Genomic DNA, 21,308 nt, shown 5'->3' on the forward strand with positions numbered 1-21,308 from the left:
TTTTCTTGCCAAGTTCCACACATTACCTTGTTAATGATGAAAGCCCATGTACCAGTGAGCACATTAACTTTACTTTCAGAAGTTATTGATGATGAAGTAGATTTTATTATACTTCGTACAGTGTCTTAATTCTTTAATTTCCACAGTTTTAATATAATTTTCTCCTTGCATGTATTATTCTAAATTATTCTATTCTACACGGGTATTGAATCTCTCTTGTTCTATGTTTCAATTGCATTGACTAAATATATATGTATAAAATTTAGAACTACTTTTTTTTTAATTGTCTGTAACTGTGACAAGAAAAGAAACTGGTCCTGATAATCTGAAACACTTTACAAGTGTTGGGATGTACTAGTACACTCACAGAATCCCACAGAAAAATTGCATGCCTATGTGTACTCACCTCATTCTAAGTACTGCTTCTTTCCTTTGATATTTCTTAATACTTCAGTTTTTCTTACTTTAAAAGAAAAATATTCTTTTTTTTTAAATTTAATTGTCTATTGGAAACATGAGGAAATTATTAACATTGCATTGGCTTCTCTGCGTAAAAAGAGAGCTTTTTAACTCATGAATGGGCACGCATGGGCAATTAACTACACGTATACATGTACACCTCAGACCGATACAGAAACAAAGGCAATGCATTTGCTAACAAGGGTGATCTCAGCAGGAAGGGGACAGAAAAGGAGAGATTAGCGTGAAGCTCTGAGCTAAATGAGTTTATTGCTCCCACCAGATTGCACCCAAGCTTGTAAACTGTAAGGTATTACCAAAATCAAACACCTGCCACTTTCACCTTTCAATCTACCTTTAAAGGCACAAATAATCTGGGAAGCAGGAATTCTCAGTTTTTACTCAGTTTCTAATGTGCGAGCTTTTAAGAGACAACAGTAGCTTAGACCAGAAACTTGTCTAAATTTCTTGAGATTTTTAATAGAAAAAGAGTTGTTTTTCAGTTCAAACAGCTAATTTTATTCTCACTGGGTAATCTCTACTATATAGAAGTTAATGTTACTATTACATAATAAGCAAGTGTCATTAGAAAGATAAGCTGTTAAAGAAGAAAGAAACACTCAAGTCCAAAGAAATTGTAAAAAGCATTACCAAACTCACTTCTTGAATTTGGAAAAAAATTGGATTTCTTTCCTCTTGCAAGTGCTGCCTTACAGAACGTATGAATGAAGACTGCTCAAAAGTACCCAGAGCTGGAAAGAATAAAATTTAAAATTTTGATTAAAATTTGGATTGAAAGCCTCCAGTGAGCTGATGACATACAATCATTACAGAGCTTCACAAAAAACCCTTTCACAATTCACATGCAATGGCTTTTGCTACCAGCACAAATGCATATTGCAGAAATTGTCAAGAAAAGTCTAGCATTTCTCTGCCTGTATTTCACAGTGTACCAAGAAAAATTAAGGCAACAGTAAGGAAATGCTTTAAAATCAACGAGTCTGACAAAAAACCCAAAACAAGATTAGGTAGAACTTTCACTCCAGTCAGGTAATTAGAATATAAAATGCATTTAACTAAGTAAGGATGACATATTTTCAGTGTGACTGAACTGTGCAGTGTACACAAATAGAAAAATGCAAAATGAGATGCTTTTTCCTCTTCTGTCGGCATCACCCTACCAAAGAGCTGTGTGGTCCAGGGCACAAAGGATGTAGATATGCCAGCAACTGTCATCACAGGCCTGGGAGAGTATCAAGGAGCACTTACTGCTCTGTGCTAGTGACCAGGGAAGGACTGGGGAAGCCAACAGGCAGGGATCTGTTTTTGCAAGAGTTAATCCAGACCTCAGCTAACTCAGAAGGTAAAAATTACAATGAAATAGTATATATCTAACCCAGTTTCCTTCTATGACAGGGTCACCTGTTTGGTGGATGAGGGAAATGCCGTGGATGTTGTCTCCATGGACTTTTGTAAAGCCTTTGACAGTTTCCCATAGTATTAGCCTGGAGAAATTGTCTGTAATGACTCGGACTGGTGCCCAGTTTTCTGGGTAAAAATCTGGCTGCATCGCCAGACCCAGAGTGGTGGTGAACAGAGTTACATCCAGTTGGCAGCTGGTCACCAGTGGGGCTCCCCAGGACTCAGTATTGGGGCCAGTCCTGTTTAATGTCTTCATTGACGATCTGGATGAGGGGATCAAGTGCACTTTCAGTCAGTTTGCAGATGATACAAAGATGGGTGGGAGTGTTGATCTGCTGGAGGGTAAGAAGGCCCTGCAGAAGGATCTGAACAGGCTGGATCCATGGGCCAAGGCCAGTCATATCAGACTCAACAAGGCAAAGGGTTTGGTCTGGCACTTGGGTCACAACAACCCCAGGCAGTGCTACAAGTTGAGGGAAGAGTGGATGGAAAGCTGCTCACAGGAAAAGGACCTGGGGGTGCTGGTTGACAGCAGCTGAACATGAGCCAGTGTATGCCCAGGTGGCAAAGAAGGCCAATGGCACCTGGCCTGTATCAGCAATGGTGTGGCCAGCAGGACCAGGGCAGTGATTGTCCTTCTGTACTCAGCACTGCTGAAGACACACCTTAAATCCTGTGTCCAGTTCTGGGCCCCTCACTACAAGAAGGGCATTGAGGTGCTGGAGCTTGTCCAGAGAAGGGCAACAAAATTGGTGAAAGGTCTGGAGCACATGTCTTACAAGGAGCAGCTGAGGGAGATAGGAGTGTTTAGCCTGGAGAAAAGGAGGTTCAGGGGAGACCTTATCACTCTCTACGATTCCCTGACAAGAGGTTGTAGAAAAGAGGGTCAGCCTCTTCTCCCAGGTAACAAGTGACAGGACAAAAGGAAATAGCCCCAAGTCGCACCAGGCAAGGTTTGGATTGCATATTAGGAAAAATTTATTCACCAAAATGTTGCTGAGCATTGGAACAGGCTGCCCAGGGAAACAGCTGAGTCATCATTCCAAAGATATTTAAAAGACATGTAGATGTGGCACTCAAGGACATGATCTTATGGTGGACTTGGCAGTGCTGGTTGAACTCAATCTTTCCCAAGTCTTTCCCAAACTAAATGATTCTATGGCTTTATTGTGACTTTATCTGATTTCTGTTGTACATCCTTTGATCCTCCCTGCCCCCTGCAAACATATGAGCAAGAGATAGAGGCAGCAAGACCCCAGCAACCACTTTGCTGGGAACAAGGAGGAGCAAGCTGGAGACTCCTCCAGTTCATTTTTGTGAGACTGAGTAATGTGCGTATCCTAAGCTCCTCAGTTCACTGTTCTGGGCTCACCGGCAGAACAGGGACAAACTTTGGATTCTGAGATGCTAATACAATCCATTTTTCTGCATTGCTCCTTTTTGTGTCCCACTTACAAAAAAATATGAAATAAACTGTGTTACATACGCAAATCCTTGCCTCCATGTCTGCTTACCTGCATTGTCTGTGTCCACGCAGTTCTATAAAGCTCATTAATTATCTATCAATAAAGCCATCTATAACAGAGGTCCCAAGATGCTCACATACATAAGAGAAAAAGGGGAAAGAAAAGAGAAGAAACAACCTCATGCTTCTAAAAAGATTAGTCTCAACTGATCTTGAATAATGAAGAACAGAGGGGAAAAACAGATGAGGGCATTGCTACAAAACACATCTGTGCCATGGTGCCTCTGTTGTCTGTTCTCCCAGCCTGGAAATCTCACACAACATGCCTTTGTCCTGAGACGAGTCTAAAAGCACTGCATAATCTTTAAAAAACCATCTTCAGGACACAAAACTCTTGAAAAATCCTTCCATCTCTTACCCTCAGCTATTCCCATTTCTCATGATACTCAGCTGGGAATACACTCTAGTAGCTGACAAGGATTCTAGACATTTGTTTTCCTGATCATAAATGGTTATATGATCAATTAAACACACTTTTTAAAAGCATTTTTGCTTAACTAGACTGATCTAATGCTAATGCTGTCCTGATTGAAATCAAAGATTTTCTGCAAAGTAATGGTTAAAAGGCACAGGACATCTGCTCATATTTACTTGGTCACATCTTTACTTTGAAATAAAATGTTCCTAAAATGTTTTATTATAACATTACCCAGATAGAATGACATAAACAAATAAAATTAAATGCTTATTCCATTTTGCTACAATAAGTGAACAATAAACTAAACAGCCAAGAGCCAAGTATCTTCTACTATGAAAAGTATGTTGCAATATTGGTTTCTCACAGATCTTTGTTTGGATTAAATCTGAGGACATGGTATCCAGTTAAATGCCTAACTATTATGAGTTTGAACACATTATTGAATATTGTAATAATGTATTAGGCTACAAAACTGACTGCAAGGTCTAGGTAGCTTTTGTGTACCATAACTGGATATTCTAATACCTTCATAATACATTCAATGAACACAAGATAAACCATGACCTGAAAGATTTGACCTTTTATGTATGTGCTCAGCTGTTGTCAGAGAAACAACTTTCTCATTTACTATTGTAAATTCAGCATTGTTTTGTAAGCAAAAATTGTTAAACCAAAAGTCTCTAAGTTGAAGACATAAATTTTGCTACAAATTTCCCAAAGTTGCTAAAGAAAGCAATCTTTGTACTCACTATTTGTCTTTATAATACTTTCATCTCACAGAGAAATTACTGAAATTTTTACTTCTTAAGGCAGGAGCTTACTTTTTTAAATAATAATGTTCAGATGTTCCTAAAAGTTTGGTTTTCACTTCAATATGCATAAATGAATGTATTCTGATATCAAAGTTTTTCTTTGCCATGCTTCAGAATCATCTCACTTGGCAAAAAACTGTAACAAACAATACCACAATGCTATTAAAATACTTCACCATTGTACATTGCTTTCATCTGTGGAAGTCAAATCTCTTTGGGCAGGAGAAAAAATATACCTAGACTGATTCTACAGCTGGCCACAGCAGAGGCAGGTGATATGGCTAAATCCACTACCTGCCTTGTAAAGAAATGTAGCTTCTCTGCTCCTGCTTTAAAGGAACATCCAAGGCTCTGAGCAACCAAGTCTCCTGTGCTCTGCCTGGAGCCTGCAACCAAGAGATGATGGGATGTGCTGCCCTCATGCAGGGACCTATCAAATCTACAGTCCTCCCAAGTTCTCCTTTCAGGACTTCTCCCAACTTGGCACTTACCAGCTCTGTCCCTTCCACTTCACATGACTCAGCATAGATAGGGCTTCCTCCAGCTGGGAAAGGTGAATCTTAATCAGGGAGCACTGCAGTTCTCAGCTTTTGCAGTCTGAGGAAAAATGCAGCCTAATGTCACAAAAGGTAACAGTCAAGGTCTCAGCTACTGCCCCAGCTAGAAAACTGATGTCCTCACAGAGAACACTGTGTGCTAAGACAATGGGAACTTAGGATCTCCAGTTTCCCACCAGTTCAGCCAATACTGGTCAGAAGACTGATGTCTGTAGCCAGATGTCTTTTAACTGGGTTTCTTGTGCAGCCTGTCTTACCTGATTTTGGTGGTCTCAAGGGCCTGATCTGAACTAGGGACTGCAGGTGAGTGCACACAGGTGAAATGCGTAGCACTCTGCCTTCCTTAGAGAAAGAAATGCCATTTTAGAAATGCCACACAGCCTTTAAAGATTGCTTGCTATTTCTCAAAGAAGAAAAGAATAGAATTGCTCAAAAGAATGCACATTCATCTTTTAATACCAAAACAAGAACAGGAGGATGGACTTCTGCTGCTGCAAGGAGAGAGCTGACATTTTCTTCTCTCAATGGATTACCCAAAGGCAAGCAAGAGCAGGGTGGTGATGGTCAGTGCCATCTGCCATATCAAACGTTGCATGGGGGGTCCTGAAGGCACATCTCTGCTTTACACTAATGTCATTGCTATTACCTAGAAGCAGTACTTCAGGCTGCTGATTTGGAAGAGTTGTAAAATGCAGATAATGTGGGAAGACCTAAAGCTATGTCAGAATTAGTGTGTAGGCGGGCTTAATTCTGAATTTTTCTGCACCTCTCAATTTTCATTATAGAGATTTACCATATAACTTTAATTTTAGACTTTACTATTACTGATGTGATTACTTCAGGTTTAGATAGTTGTGCTGATGCAGATAAAAGGAAACCTATAAAAATAGATATTGATTTCCTGTAACGTTTTAGAACATTTTTTTAGTGGGAAAGTAACTGAAAACGCCGCATTAGCAACAGAAAATGCTACTGCATTTGTTCCTGAGGTGTAGATTTTTTAATTCTATGTGACTCAATCCCAGGTTAAAAAATTAATGTGAAAAAATAATTCTCTCTTTAAATGGCCTTATGGCATAATAAAAAAAAGTTGGTTAAAGAGCATATAAGCATTTCCTTATATTTTCACACTCTTTATTCTTTTAGAATTTTTGGCATTTTTAAGAAACCTGGGGTTTTTTTAACTGCCAGACCTAGAAAAGTAATTTCATGATCCTCCCTATTTTTTTAATTTTAGAGCTTAAATGTTTTATCACCATATATGTCATGCCTCCAGAAACTACATTTTCTTTCTTTGAATTCTTTGGAATCCAAGCTTCATAGCAGATAAAATAAACATAGCAGTATTTATAGCCTGTATAATGCTGATGCTGAACTCTGAAGGGCAGTGCTGAAATCTCTGTTCTTCAATACCAGTTTAATGATGCTCTGCAGGCAACTTGTCAAAATAATCAGGGTTTCTTTCTATACTATTTGTTCTTTTGTCGTGAAGCCAACTCACAAGTTTATTTTTAATAGTAAATAGAATTGCTTACAATGTATCCACTACACAGCCCTTTAAAATAAACACTTACAAAGAATTTTGAGTCAGAAAACAAAGCAGCTTAATCATGGGGTTTATTTTTTGTCTTCAATAAATATTTGCAACTCTGCTGTCTATTATGGAGCTGTGACTAGACCTCACAGGGGACAAACAGGGACCCCAGGGGTTACTGAGCATGTCTGTGTTTCCAGTGCAAAACACAAGTGGAGAATTGGTTTTGTGAGACCAAGAAGAAGCACATTCCAGTGACAAAAAAGACACTCTCTAGTCCACAGTGGGGTACAGGGGTATGCACATAGACCCGAGCCTTTCCAGGCTCGGTGAAAACTGGTGTTTCATAAGCTATACATCTCTCAACTGGCACCTGTATATGCATCCAGATCAACACTTGCCTGAGCACCAAAAGGGATACAATCAGTTAATCCAGTCCTATGCTAGAACCGGTGTGGGCTGCAAGCTGCACAGATCTTACACAGGAAGGCTGATTATTATTCTGCCAGACTTGGACCAGTCTTACGGTTAGGCAGTTGTACTTCTAACAAGTGACTGTGTAGCACTTGCAATATTTTGCAGAATATTGTCCCTGTGGTTACAGAAGTGGTTGAACAACCCCAAAAATCCATTAACTTTGTCTTACTGCCCCTTTGCCCTCCTAGCATGGGATGGAGCTTGCCAAATTACTAGCTATTTCAACAAACCTATTTTATAATGGCACCACCAAAACAAATTATACAAAATTAGCTTCCATGGGTTAAAATGTTCACAAGACTTATTTCAGCTTTGGGCTGATGTTTCCATATGCTGAAAATTTTCTTCAGAAAAAAAAGCCAAGTTCCCTACTTTGAAAGCTGAGGAAAATGTTATAGTGTTTATAGCATCAGAAAGCGAATAGTTATGCCTTCCTTTAATCTCCTGAAAATCTGAGTTTTTGTACTTGACATTTTTTCACCCAATTGCAAAATTCAGAGAAATGTAATGAAAATCTATGTACAAATATGTTTCATATAGTTAGCTTCCACTAATGCACAAATATCCTGCAATGACATAATATTAAGCACTGTTTATTAATCTTAATTTGCCTTTCTAGAAATAGCACATTATTCATTTGTACTATGTACACTATATAAGCGTGTCCAAAAAGGATTATCTACTACGTGCAAACTGAAAGAGACCACAGACTAGACTAAAACATCATAGCCACTATATTTAGTAGTAACTTAGGAAAAATTGAATTTTAAATAATTTGGTACTATGTGATTTGCAAAAGTAACCAGGGCAAATACTATATTGCAAAACTATATTTACTAGGAATACTCTGGCTGGAGAAACCACCTTAATGATCAGCGAAACTGAACAAAGTAACATTTCCATGGCAAATTTCCTGTGGAGCTGGTGTATAATGAAGACAAAGTTTCATTACTAAGAAAGCCAAAGGGTAGGTAGGTTGCAAGTAGAACATACAAAAATACCATTTCAAGGTAACTTTATAAAAAGCTAGTAAACTAGTAGGTTGGTAGGGAGGAGGGGAGGAACAGGAAATATTGCAATTGAAAAATGTTTTCACTTTTTTCAGTACATGCTTTCTCTACTCAGGCTTTTTTCCTTTGTTTTTAAATGAATTATCAATTTAATCATAAAAATAGTGTACAGAAATATGCATTGCTATTCATAATCTAGCATATTTAGCTTTCCTTATTTTTAAACTGTTTAGCTAGCTGCCATGTTCACTCGAGACCACTAGAAGGTGCTGCTCTGTTGAAAGATAGTTATTTCTGTCTGAATTGCTGTTAAAAGCTAATTTTAACTGCGGTTCTAGCCAGTTGTTTACACAGGCTGTAATTGCGGCAGCCACCCCTGCTATAAAACAGCTGGACCTCGTCTGCTACAACCATTATCACAGCATGAAAATAAGAGATCTGTTATCACTGATTTTCTGATAAATCAAAATCCCACCTGAGCAGGACTCTAGTTAGTTTTGCTGGAAGGTGAGGCATGGAAGTTGTGGTGGAGCTAACAAACCACACATTTTGTAAAGTTAGGAATCACAGAATCATTTAGGTTGGAAAAGACTTTTATGATAATTGAGTCCAATCATACACCTAACACCACCAAACCCATTCCTGGAGTAAATTAAGGCAGAACACATCCCTAATGAAAATTTGCACACTTGTCTGAGGTCTGACGGCAGAAGGAGAGTCCAACATAAAAAAAAACCAAACCGAAAAAACCCCCAAACAAAACTAAGACAAACACACAAACACAAGCATATGATCTACACCAATTCCACACCACCAACAGTATTGGGATATCAAACTGCATCTAGAAATACAAGGATCCATAATTCATCTTTTCTACACAAACTTATATGAGCCTCAACCAAGTTCTGGTTTAGTTTGATACCCAGAGTGGCATTCTGACAAGCTCTGGGTACACACAGGCTGCCTTGGTCAGCTCTTTGCATAGGCAGTGCAGCCCTTACCTCTGCAGAGCCCCCCAGCGCCTGCATTTGCTCTGCTGTATGCCCTAGCAAGGCAATCAGAAACGCAGCCTCAAGAGAAGTTTGCTTTTTATCCGCAGCCTAAGAGATGGAAATCTGTAGACATCCCCAAAAGAGTAGCACTCCTCTTCTACTCTGGATTTAGACGAGTCATACAGAAGTGACCTCTAATTTAGATAAAAATTGCTCCACCTTTGGCAGCCACAGAGACAAGACCCATGGGATGTAAGCCCCAAACCACTTCAAAGTTATCTCATCTGGAACCTATCAAGTATAACATGAAGCAAAGTGGTAGACATGGAGGAAACTGTTTGTAAAGACTTTTTTACTTGCTGTGTGAAAGTGACACAAAATTGAATGTTGTGCTAAGCCCTGAATTCCCCAAGTCAAGAACTCCACAGACATTCCACATAAAATACTAGTTTTCAGTTCCTCTTACCTTTTCTATACCTCCATCATATTATACTGTCAGGTGTGAATTAAGGTCCATATTTTTTGTCACTTACATCTACGAGCATAGATTAGCAAAAGAGCTAGGATTTTTGCAGGTTTTTGTTAATTAAAACTGTGGTCTCTCAATTTTTAGGCCCTTTACTCAAGTAAGCTAAAATTAAATATTGTTGCTGCTGTGACTCTCTAGAAATGTTTTTCTTCATCTTGCCTCATGTCTTTACTCCCTCACTACCCTAATTACTGTTTCATTATCTGTTTAGCATGCTTGACTTTACCTGAATCTTGTACAGATTTAATTTCTTCTTTGCTTTACTATTAAATGAAACTGTGCTTCATAGTAGACAGACATTGCATCAGTGTCCCAGAAACAGAAAATACTATTTAGAATGTACATAAGTGAGCCTAAAAAGCCCTAAGGAGCTGGCCACTTCGAAAGATCACAGCGCAGTGTTGCAGATGAAAGATGAATTCAAGGCTCTGCTGCTACCTTTACTCTCAGATGTCCTGGATGCTCCTGGGAGACTCCTTTCCAACATAAAGGCACCATGGAGAGTAAGAATCCTCAAAGCAAGAAATTTTTTGCTGTTCCTGCCATCCCCTGGCATGAGTTACTCAATGGGGAAAGGGGCACTGCCCCTTCTGATGAAAAAAGAAGCAAGCAGAAAATTCTGTTTTCCAGCATCTGAAATCAGGGCATGTGCCTCTCATGTCTCAGCAATCACATTTAGAAACTCTGCATTTCTGCCCTGCCTGTGTCATAGGGAACAATTACTGATCTCTCCTCCTTGAAAGTCATTCTGGTTAGTGAATACATTTACAAATTCTTTTTATTTTTGCCATATGTAAAATATCTATGAGAACTATTATTATTTACGCTTATTATTTGCTAAATAGCTCTTAAATCCTGAGAATGTATTATAAGTTTTTTAAGGCCCAGAATGTTGGGGTTTTTTCTTTCTGGAATTAAAAACAAACAAACAAACAAACAAATAAATAAATAAAATTTTATAAGGCTGGTGCACAGGCTGGGGAGTGCACAGGCTGGATTCTGCTTGGGGTCCCAGCAGAATCACACAGAGATAAATGTTGGTTTGTATGTGAAGGACCTTCATGCCACTCTGACAGCCTAAGAGGACCTTCAAAAGGGTACAACATGACCAAGGAAATCATGTTCTCCTAGGGACTCTCCAGCAGGCACATGGCAAGCTGATGTTCCACACTAATATCCTCTACATCTCATCCTTGTATGGGATAATGATACATGAAATTTGCCCCTGCAGTAGGTTGCACCTGCGCTATGCCCATCAGGATACATCTACTAAGAATAAGCTCACTTCTATTTCTGGAAATTGGGGAATGGAGACATATCATTCCTGTAAGTGGCAGGCATCATTCTAAAATCACTCCCAGCTTCAAACAGAAAGAAAAATCTGAAATTCATGCCAAAAAGATCAAAACACAGATTTGACACATCAATATGAAGTAGCAATGAACTTATTTTTAGTTTTCAGTCACTGGATGCTAAACATTATCTAGAGCAGATTATGGAAAATCCGACACATGTACCCCTTCTTGCACTCTTACGCTATTGCTTGGGGAGTGGGATTTGCACCTCCAGTAGAATCAAAGCTTTCATCAAAGAGAGAATAATCTTTTTGTAGCTACTGCCTGTATCTCTCCAATTAAACTCTATAATTTCCTACACAAAGACTGATTCCACAACTAAGGCTAAGTGCAGACAACAGCAGTCTTCTCATTGAGTATGAAAAGAGGAAGCAGTGAGATGTTATGGCTCTTCTAAAAATAAGAGCAAGAGAAGAAATTAGGAGGTCACTTGCATGCTTTTCATTTATATTTGAAAGGTCAGTTGTGGTCTCTCTCATGAATGATGTAAAGTTTAAAATAAACTGATATCTTAATTACTGTCAGCTTGCCAGAGCTGGAATCTGATGAGCCTGCAACTCATTCAGTGGCTGGCTGAGAGCTTTTTCTTTTTATGTTGCCTTTTTTTTTAACTTTTTATTTGAGGATTCTGGCTCTCAGAAATGCTTGCTCACAGTCATTTGTGCGTTATTATTAGCAAACTGTTAGACTGGCCCCTTGGCACACATTTTGTAGGACCAAAATAATTTTATTGTATTGCTTCAACATTTTACTGGAACTAAAGAGGTGAATGGACTGTGAGGCAATCACAGTAGACCTTGAATACCTTCAGCAGTATTAACTTGGTCATTGTTATTAAAATACCGAACAGGCTCTTGAAGACAGTATTTTTTTACCAGCTATCCAATTAGTTGTTTTCTATTAGGCTGAAGTCATAAATGAAAAAGAAACAGCAGGAACAAAGTTGCTGGGCATTAAGTGACAGTTCTTACTGTAATGTAAGACACAGAGATGACAACAGAAAAGAATATTCTCTATCAATCAGGTTAGAATTTTATGCAAGTATTGCCATACACACATCACTTGTTTCTACAGATGGTGGTACAACTGTTCCTATCACTACTATCAAACAAGAACGAGAAACAATCTGGCTGAAAAACAAGCTTGCAAAAACCTTAACAAATCTATGGGAAGCTTCTTTGGCAAAACAGATCACATGGTTCATTAGCTATGTCACAAGCACCACTATGAAAGTGATATGCCAACACTAGCAGCAATACCACTGCCCAGATTTTACGCTAACATGATCCCTAATATATCAGGATACTAATTGATGATATATGTAATATTGTACAAATTTATCCTGCCTAACATCCACTTTTCCTAAGTAGCGCACCATCATCCTGACTAAATCCCAGTCTGCCTAATTTCCTCTTGCAATCTTCATTCAGTTGATTCACCCTTCACTTGATACACCCCTTAAATTTCAGCATAAAAGCAGACACTGAAGGGTCTGCTTTTAACACAGTTGCATGATCTTTTAGAGCCTTCCAGATAACATATTTGACAAAAAAAAGTAATGTTTTCAGACAGCATATTCTTGGTGGGTGTTTTGTTTGAAACCATCTATCCTGAAATTGCTCCCAGCATGGCACTACTGTCCATTAAAAAATCTGCAACATTTGTGTGTACCCACAATTCAGTGCAATTCCTATAATGAGTGCTTTATTCATTTATCCCAGTGTCTATGAAGCTCAGATTATCATTTAATTTTAAACAAATTGCATACTGTGAACATTTGTAAGAGAGCGACCCATTAAATTCAACATTTATAGAACAGCTCTAATTTACTTGTTGTATTATGATCCCTCCATTTTAAGAAATACAGATTTAGTTATATATATCTTGCATTCTGTAATTTTTCATAACACGTTAAGTATTTAGTTTTTCCATCCACACCATTTAGAAAGGAACTTACAAGTATAAATCTAGGCACAATCATTGGCAATTGATTAAAATACAAATACAATACAAATACAGTCTCTGTAACCAGGCTTTTAACCAGACTTTAATACATCTTTATAATCACTTAGAATCAGAAAAATGGCCAGGTAGAAACTTATGTTTTGTAGTAAGTTTTTAAAAACTGATGTATCTAATATGCAGCATAAGCTAAGGATTAGTACACATAAGGACCAGTCAAAGCAAAAATGCTGGACTGAAAAAATTAAGATACTGTTTTTCCAAGTATACTGCCCATTTATGCATACTGCTAAAAGTCTATTCAAATTGAAGACTATTTTAAATTTACATGATAGCTCATGTTTACCTGTCTTGATGCAAAATGCACAGCCTGAACTTGGGGCCAAAAAACCTCCCACTGAACTCACAATTTAGGTCTGAAGTAGTGCAGAGCAGTAACTGTGCGTAGGCTGAGCAGGTGCCAATTAAAACATACACATTCTACACCTTAAACACTGTGCTATTCTCCATACAATGCCCCAGAGCAATATGAAAAATAGGCAAAAACTTATTTAGGAATTTCTTTTAAGTCAAGATTTGAATGCATTTTTTGAATGCATAGTGTCATCAAATGGGTCAGTTTGTAAGCTCTCTCTGGTTTCAATAAAGCAGAAAATTAATCAAGAAATTACCACTTTCCCTTATCTCAAGTAATTCTCTCATGCAGAAAGGAAAATAAAACCAGGGGTATGTATCTTTATTTTTCATTTACCCAAAACTTCCAATATTCTTCTATGACCTTTCACTTTCCATTGCAAAATAAAAAGCCCAGCAGAACACAATACCTAACCAAATAGGAGATATGCTTAGCAATGGATCAAAATAATACAGTGGATAACAGCCAAAAGACAATGTTAAAATTCTACTTGTTCTGACCACATGCCGTGAAGATACAAAGAATGTACTAGATAAGGGCTATTTTCCATGGAAATATTTATCGTGGGAGATGTTTATCAAATGAAGTAAGCTATTTCTTGACTGAAGAACAAGAAAAGAAATTGTTTCTAATCTTGTTTCAAGTAATAAGGAGTGTCTTGAAGGATTCCCTGAAGATGATACTGTTCAAAGGTTGCAACAAATATTATCAACAGAAAACATCCCACTATGTCCTGAGGTTGAGATCTCTACTTCTCATCAATATAGTTTACCTACTCGCTTATCTCTCTGTGAACTCAGCATAATGAGCCCTAAATAAGGTTTCCAGCACCTGTCTCCTCCCACTTTTAGACACATAAGATGCTTGAACTTATTTCTTTTATTTTTTAGTCCATGATAGTCATGGCTATCAGGCAGTGGCTGTCACAGACAGCAAACTGTATTATAGCACAGTTCTAGCTACACTGTTTTTCTAGTTCCTATGCAAATTCAGCAGCAAGAAATACAGAAGACAAGGAACAAAAAAGCAGAAAGGGCATAGAGAGAAAATCCTTTCCTTTCCTCTTCATTTAAAGTGAGATGTGCAGACTAACCCTTTTCATTTGCAATTTGCAGCCTACACTGTGAGCCAAGATCTGACAGGGGGAGATTGACTGGTGCTATTTGGTTTCCTGACTGCAGGAAGCCACAAAAAACACTACAGGCCATAAAAAACAACCAGTCACAATTTCCTCTACAAACAGAGTTTATCAGAGGAAAAAAAAAACAAAATAAATAAGCAAGGATTTAAAACCAGACTGGTCCCAAGCAATTATACATACACAAAAAAAAAAAAAGTTACATAGAAAAAGAAATTACAAAATAGCAGCTACTTAGAAAAACAGACTAGGGAAATTAAAAACAACAAAGGGGTGAATTCATTAACTGCTTGATTCCAGAAGATCCAGAGGAGAGATTCGATGAGGATCTCAATAAAAGGAGCAGTTTCTAGCCAATGAAGTCATTAAAGTAGTATAATAGTAGTATAATATATATATAATATATATATATATATATATATATATATATATTATATATATATATAATATATAATAAAGTAGTATAAATAACAGGCAGAAAATATTTCAGCATGGGCTGTACAAATCTTCTGGAGGCATGGAGATAACTGAAGCTGTAAACCCACGTTCTCATCAGAGCAATCTCTATCCACACCAGCTACACAGCCACATCAGTCAGCAATACAGTCAGCTCTTCAGTCACAGTGCCTGCCATCTGCTCACAGTGTATCACAAGCAACAGCACATTTCCACTGGCACAGTGTGTGGGTGCAGTCCCACAGCACTCGAGCCAACACCAGGTACGGCTGCCACGGCCCCCAGCTGTCTTGGCTGCACAGTCCTTGGCCACTTCATCAGCACTGGCACTCAAGTGATCACATCAGTTCAAGGAGCTGCTGTGGATGACAGCAGAAGCAACTGGTTTTCCACGAGATTGGCTGCCTGAGCTGGCTTGCTGTGCTGTCACATCAACAGCAGCATTGGCTCAAGGGAGGCACCAAAATGATGTGGCTGGTGTTAGGAGGGTGGGGTTGTGACAGATCTACATTGGCTCAAATTGCCACGAAACTCAACGTGCAGCAGCTAGCCTAAAATCAGATAGTACCTACGCCCATGTTGCTTGCCCAGATCACAACCACAAATATCCATAAACCAGCACTGCCCTCAGGGTTATGAATTTCTTGCCTGTTAGTTTCTTCTAAATGCTGATCCCATCTTAGTGCTGCCACAAAGATCAGTATGGTGAGAGATGTGATCATTACAGAAATAGTAGATGGGTACTGCTAATATGGGTAAGTTCCCTATCCTGTTTCACTGAGCCACTGCACAAAGGCACAAAGCAGCAGACACTGAAGGCTGGACAGACCTTCTCTTTTTGGCAGTAAGACAGAATCAAGCCACTTTAAAATTTATGTTTAGCTACATATGATATCCACTTACAAATCCAGAAGGAATTATCATCATAACTTACCTAGATAGAAGATAACTACTCTGTAGTCAGACAAATGTGTTCTCAAAAAGAAAAATTCATGTCTTGATGAGGTCATATTCTATAAAAACTTGTTCCACTGATTGTCTAGCCTTTCAGATAAAAAAAAAATGCTAGCTATTTGCCACTTCCAAGCACTGGACCTTGCATTACATTTTCTGAACTAAAAGTTCTGTCCTTCAAATTTGAACAAGTCACCCTCTACTCTTCCCTTTATCCTCTCAATCCTCTCACTATCGGCTACTTTTCTAAATTTATCATCAGTTTCACCACTTTTTCCTTAAACATCTTCAGTTTAACAAAATCATTTCTCTATTGGGGAAGACAGAAAGGAAAACATTCTTGTGATAGCTCTTGTTCCAGGTAAAATGTCCTCTTTATGAGAACATTTTACATTTACTATTACACTATAGTAAAATAGCCAAGTAGTCTTCATGATGCTTAACTGTTTTTCAGAATAAGTGCCTCAAGAGAAGTCTGTATTAAAAGAAGTCTTTTAATGTGGCTTTGCTTGTTCATTCCTTGACACAACAGCTTTACACTTGATTTATTGAAACAATCGTGGCTCTCTCTTGATCTTAATAGAATGAGACAGACTAAGGAAATGGCCTATTGCTCATGTGCTTCGAGGTATTCCAGTAACCATCCATCCTGCAGCCCTACCAGTATAAGAATATGGGGGCTGTCCATCTAGACCAGCAGCAACACACCCGGAATCAGCTGTTTCAAAGAGCAGTGCAAATGGCAGGAACAAAGGGATCTTTTCTACTGAAGATTTCTAGTTATCTCTAAAACGTAGACAGCCTTGAGCCCTCAGATGCAACATTCTCTACATGTAAGTTATGACAACGACAGATATTTTTGTATCTCTATATATTTATATCTCTATATATCTGTAATTATAAATATATTAATATTTATTTATATATTAATATATAGAGATATACAAATATATCTCTATATATTTACATCTAAGTTCTCAGTCTCAGAATTTAATTCAGGGCCACTTCGTTACTTTCATTTAGTCCATGTACAGTATGTTTCTCAGTTAATCATATCTTCTGTATGAAAGCATTTAAATTCATTTCTTGCCTTTCCATTTTACCGACTTGCTCTTGTACTAAAACAGAGACAGGTCCTGCCCCTGTAGAATTCCCATTTTCACATGGGAGCTCTTGAGCACAGCTCTGCTAATACTTACAAGAGACTTTTTCCACTTAGGTGTCTTTTGACACGACAGGCAGAGTTGCTGCCCTAAGGAAGAATTCCTTTTCTTCAAATTGCTGAGAAAGTTACATAATAAGACCTAGAAACTGGTCTGAAGGTGCAAAGAAGTACTTTTGTAACATGGAAAAATTGAAAATTACTGACCTCCCAAGTATTTAAAACACGTCAGCTTTCACTACTTTTATCCTTTTTTGACTGAAATCATTGAGAATTATGCTCACGTAAGTAGACACGGCATTAGTTTCCACGATGATGTAAGTTTTGGTGTACTGAGCTCTTTACAGCTCTAAACAGTAGAAGCGACTAAAAGCAAAGCTTACAAAATAGCCACGAGTAGAAAGATAAAAGGAAAAGTCAGAAAGCCATTACCAGGAAGCCAGCAGATGCATCTTTTAACTTACCAAACAAGCGCTGATGGAAGAGAAATTTCCCAGCTATCAGTCCTGTGAGAATGGCAAGGAGCCACAGAAACACCTTCAAAAATCTCCAGCCTCCTCCTTCAGGATATTTATTTGTTACAAACGAGAAACAATTACCAACAACAATAACATTGGCTTCTGTCTGGCTGTGAGATACTGGGTCCTCAGCAAATATTAAGAAGTTAAAGAAGATCACTAAGTAAGCCACAACTAAGCGAGACCATGGGTGCTGGAAGTAGTAGCGGAAGTCTTTATCCATCCTCAGATACTGAAGAACTGGTTTTTGCCTGTATGTAAAGACACAAATGCAAAATGTTATAAATACCCCAAATTCTCAAAGCTTAGCACATTAAAAAAATAAAATCATTGCAACCTTGTCATCAGTAATTTTTAACACTTTAGACTTGACTAGAAATGAAAGTTTGAATCAAAAGATTTGTTAGATCCAGGTAGAGAAAAACTGAAATTTCTCCCCATTCCAATACAAAAGCAACAACCAAACATATATATATATTATAGCACAGGATTTTCAGTCTCAAATATACTATTGCTTTCATGCCTCCTCCATAATGGGGCATGAAAACAATAGAATGGATATAAGAACATGGCAGGCTACCTAAAACCCAGACTGCCTTTCCATCCACACAAAAAAATACAACACAGATTTCACACAGGTTCATGCTAAGCCTAAATGGAATCTTTCTCCTTTTAGGAGAAAGATGGAACCAGCCCGTAAGTCCAATGAGGTCTTCTACTGGAAGATTAAAAGCATATAACCCAGAAACATCAGAAACTTGGGTTCCTATGAAAGAATAACATGTTGGAAAAGTTTCTATAATTCATTCTTGCAAGTTGGGCAAGTCTGTATAAATCTTTTCATTGACTTCAGGGCGTACACCTATAGCTAGGCGTATTTTCAAAACCATAAAATAAGACACCCTGAAAACAGACTGTTCTGTATGAATACAAAAACTGTATTTTGAAACCTGCCTACTTATTAAGTACTGCTATGGAAAAATGCAACTGAGCATGGTTAACGTTTTAGTTGCTTGCCATTTGATTTCTTTTTCTTTTATTCACAACCAATTAGTTGTTTCATCCTCTTGAACGACTTTGTATGCACAAAGATACAAGGCCTTTGTGTTGTGGAACACAGAAATTATTCAAGCGACACAGAGTGTAGGAAGAAAAAAAATGTGTCTAGTAATATTGCTTGTTTATTATAGCATGATCCTTGAAAGATACAGTGACAAATTTTTGCAAATGTCACATGCCCTGCAGCAAAAAACAAAACAAATAAACAAAAAACACGCCGCAAAAGATCTAAACCCCTGATCAATTACTCATCCCTTCTTGGACTTCTAACTTGGGACTTGCAAACTTAGAAATTGTACGAATTTCAATGTCTCGCTTTAGTTAGTCCCTCCAAAATTATTTTACTCCATAACCCGATTTATATTTGTAAATTTGCAAGGAATCCTGTACCTATTAAATTAAAGGGATAAAAGAATCTCTCGACAGATTCAGACAATGCATTCAGTAAATAATGGAAAGAAATAATGTCCCATGATGCACAAATTACATATGAAAAAGGAAAAAAAATCACATTACAGAGTTAAAAAGTTGGCACAAGGAAGTGTCAGTCCTTCAAAAAGTTTATGAAAAAAAGTAATTTAAAGTAAGGGTCGTTGCCTAAGAAAATACCGCTCTGGGGAGATTAAACTGCCTTTAGAGCCGTAAGGATGCCCAAAGCTATTTCTTGTTCTCCTTTCTTTCTGTTACCTTTAAGAAAAGTTTCGGTATTGCCTTATGTCCATTAACCGTCTTAAAGCCCGAATGGGGCTGGAGATAAACAACTACATGTCCTGGTATTTTTGACAGCTGCCGGATACCCGAGAGTTATCAGACACGCAGCTGAAGACGCGGCTTCCTAGGAAGCGTTTTATAGCATCAGAAGCCAATATTAGCAATAGCAGCAGTGCCAAAGTGCTAACAAAAATCCTGCTCCTACCTACCTCAACGCCAAAAACGCGGGTGCCAAGAGCGCCGCGGACCACAAGCCCATCGCAACCTGTTAAATCGACCCATTTCCCCCTGCCGCTGGCGCAGACCCGGGGACCCGCGGCCACCTCACCCCGCGCGGCTGCTGCGGCCGCCGCCGCCCCGCCGGGCACAGGGCCACGGGCCCCCGCAGCGCCGCCGCCCCGGCCGCCCGCTGCACTCACCGCCACGGGGGATCCGGCGCCGCGGGCGCGCTGCTGCTGCTGCTGCTGCTGCTGCTGCTGCTGCTGCTGCTGCGGCTCGGCTCGGCGCCCGCCGCGCTGCGGCTCTCGGCGGCGGCCCCGCTCCGCTCCGCTGCCCCCCGCGGCTGCCCGCGGCCGGCAGGGCCCCCCAGCCCCTCGGGCGCTGACAGCGGCGCTGGCTGCCGCGGCGTCCCGCCCCCCGGCCGCCGCGGGGAGGGAGCGGCTGCAGCGGCGGCAGCTGCGCTCCTCCTCTCCGCTCCGCTCCGCTCCGCTCCCGGGCGCGGGCGCGGGCGCGGGCGAGAGGCACCGGCAGTGCCGCAGCCGCGGCGGCAGCGGGCGGCGCCGCTGCGGCAGGGTCCCGACGCCCCCGGCGACCGTGCCCGTCCGTGCCCGCCCCTCCCCCGGAGCCTGCCAGCAAGGACCCGAAACGTGCGCGGTGTGCCCGCGGGTGTCTTTATTCACCCTGGAAAAGGGTGGCCGGGGAGCCAGGGGGACTTATGCAGCCGGCGAGGTGAACGAAACCCGAGAGCACCCAGTTCCCACCGGTCAGACTCCAGTATTATGCAAATTTACAAACACGGGAAAGAGGCGGTCAAATCCGGATATTTATTACCCCAAAGAAAAAGCACAGGGCTGGCAATAACAGCCAGATCACTCAGGACGAGTTAGGAAAACCCTCATATTTGGGAGCGGAGGGAGGTCTACACCCAATTTACTTACTTGGGAAGGGGCAATGCTGAGGCCACGGCCAGGCTCCAGGGTGCACACACAGTCTATATGGTCACTGTGTCGGGCAAAATGCCTCTGTGCAGCCTGCCAGAGTTGTTGACATTGCACTTCAGCCGAATTGTCAACCAAAGCCTTTTAATGTTGGATGTGGTCCCTAGTGTCAGTGTGCTGGTATTGCTGACATCCCAGGAAAACAGGATGCTCTTAGCATTGCATTATGACTGGGTTTTAGTGCAGTATATACTAGTTCTGGTCATTGCTGGAGACAGATAAAACAAACTTGAAGTTTCTAGACACAGCCTCAACAAATTGTCGGGAAAAGTCAGGTAACTCCATTGGAGCAGGTATCTGAAATTTGGCATCAGACATCTATCTGGCTGCTTCAGGCCAAGGCAGACAGGAATGTGGCTGAGATGCACTGAGGAATGTGGAAGGGTCTTCAGAAGAGCCAGATTGCAAAAGACCAGCACAACCAGAATAAGCAGCAGAAGAGGACTTGTGAATCCCTCCTGTACTTCAGGCAATACAGTTTTATGTATCTTTGTAAATAAACCTGTTATTGAAGATCTCTGACAATCACCACATTATCATTCTCAGTGGAATAATCTGAGACCCTCATTTTTATGTAGAAAGATGCAGTACTCAGTATTTCACACTAACACACCCCAAGCTATCTT

General features: G+C 39.8%; 1 protein-coding gene across 7 annotated transcripts in view; it reads right to left on the reverse strand.

The window, feature by feature from the left end:
- Nucleotides 1-20,705, reverse strand: part of TMEM117 (transmembrane protein 117) — a 204,677-nt gene extending 183,972 nt beyond the window's left edge. The window contains exons 1-3 of one of the 7 annotated variants that reach the window (XM_032106940.1): nt 17,642-17,730; nt 5,128-5,233; nt 1,120-1,211 (exon numbers count right to left, since the gene is read on the reverse strand). Coding sequence is in view for 3 of the 7 variants with exons in the window: in XM_032106937.1 (XP_031962828.1) it covers nt 17,642-17,946; nt 19,675-19,724 (355 nt within the window). In the remaining 4 variants the exon portion in view is untranslated. Of the gene's footprint in view, nt 1-1,110; nt 1,212-5,127; nt 5,234-17,641; nt 17,947-19,674; nt 19,768-19,884; nt 19,990-20,622 lie in introns of those variants that run through there. The other 6 variants (XM_032106942.1, XM_032106939.1, XM_032106938.1 and 3 more) reach the window with 6 other exon arrangements.
- Nucleotides 20,706-21,308: the final 603 nt, after the last annotated feature.

Source organism: Corvus moneduloides, chromosome 4, assembly GCF_009650955.1.
Source record: "Corvus moneduloides isolate bCorMon1 chromosome 4, bCorMon1.pri, whole genome shotgun sequence".
Taxonomy (NCBI): domain Eukaryota; kingdom Metazoa; phylum Chordata; class Aves; order Passeriformes; family Corvidae; genus Corvus; species Corvus moneduloides.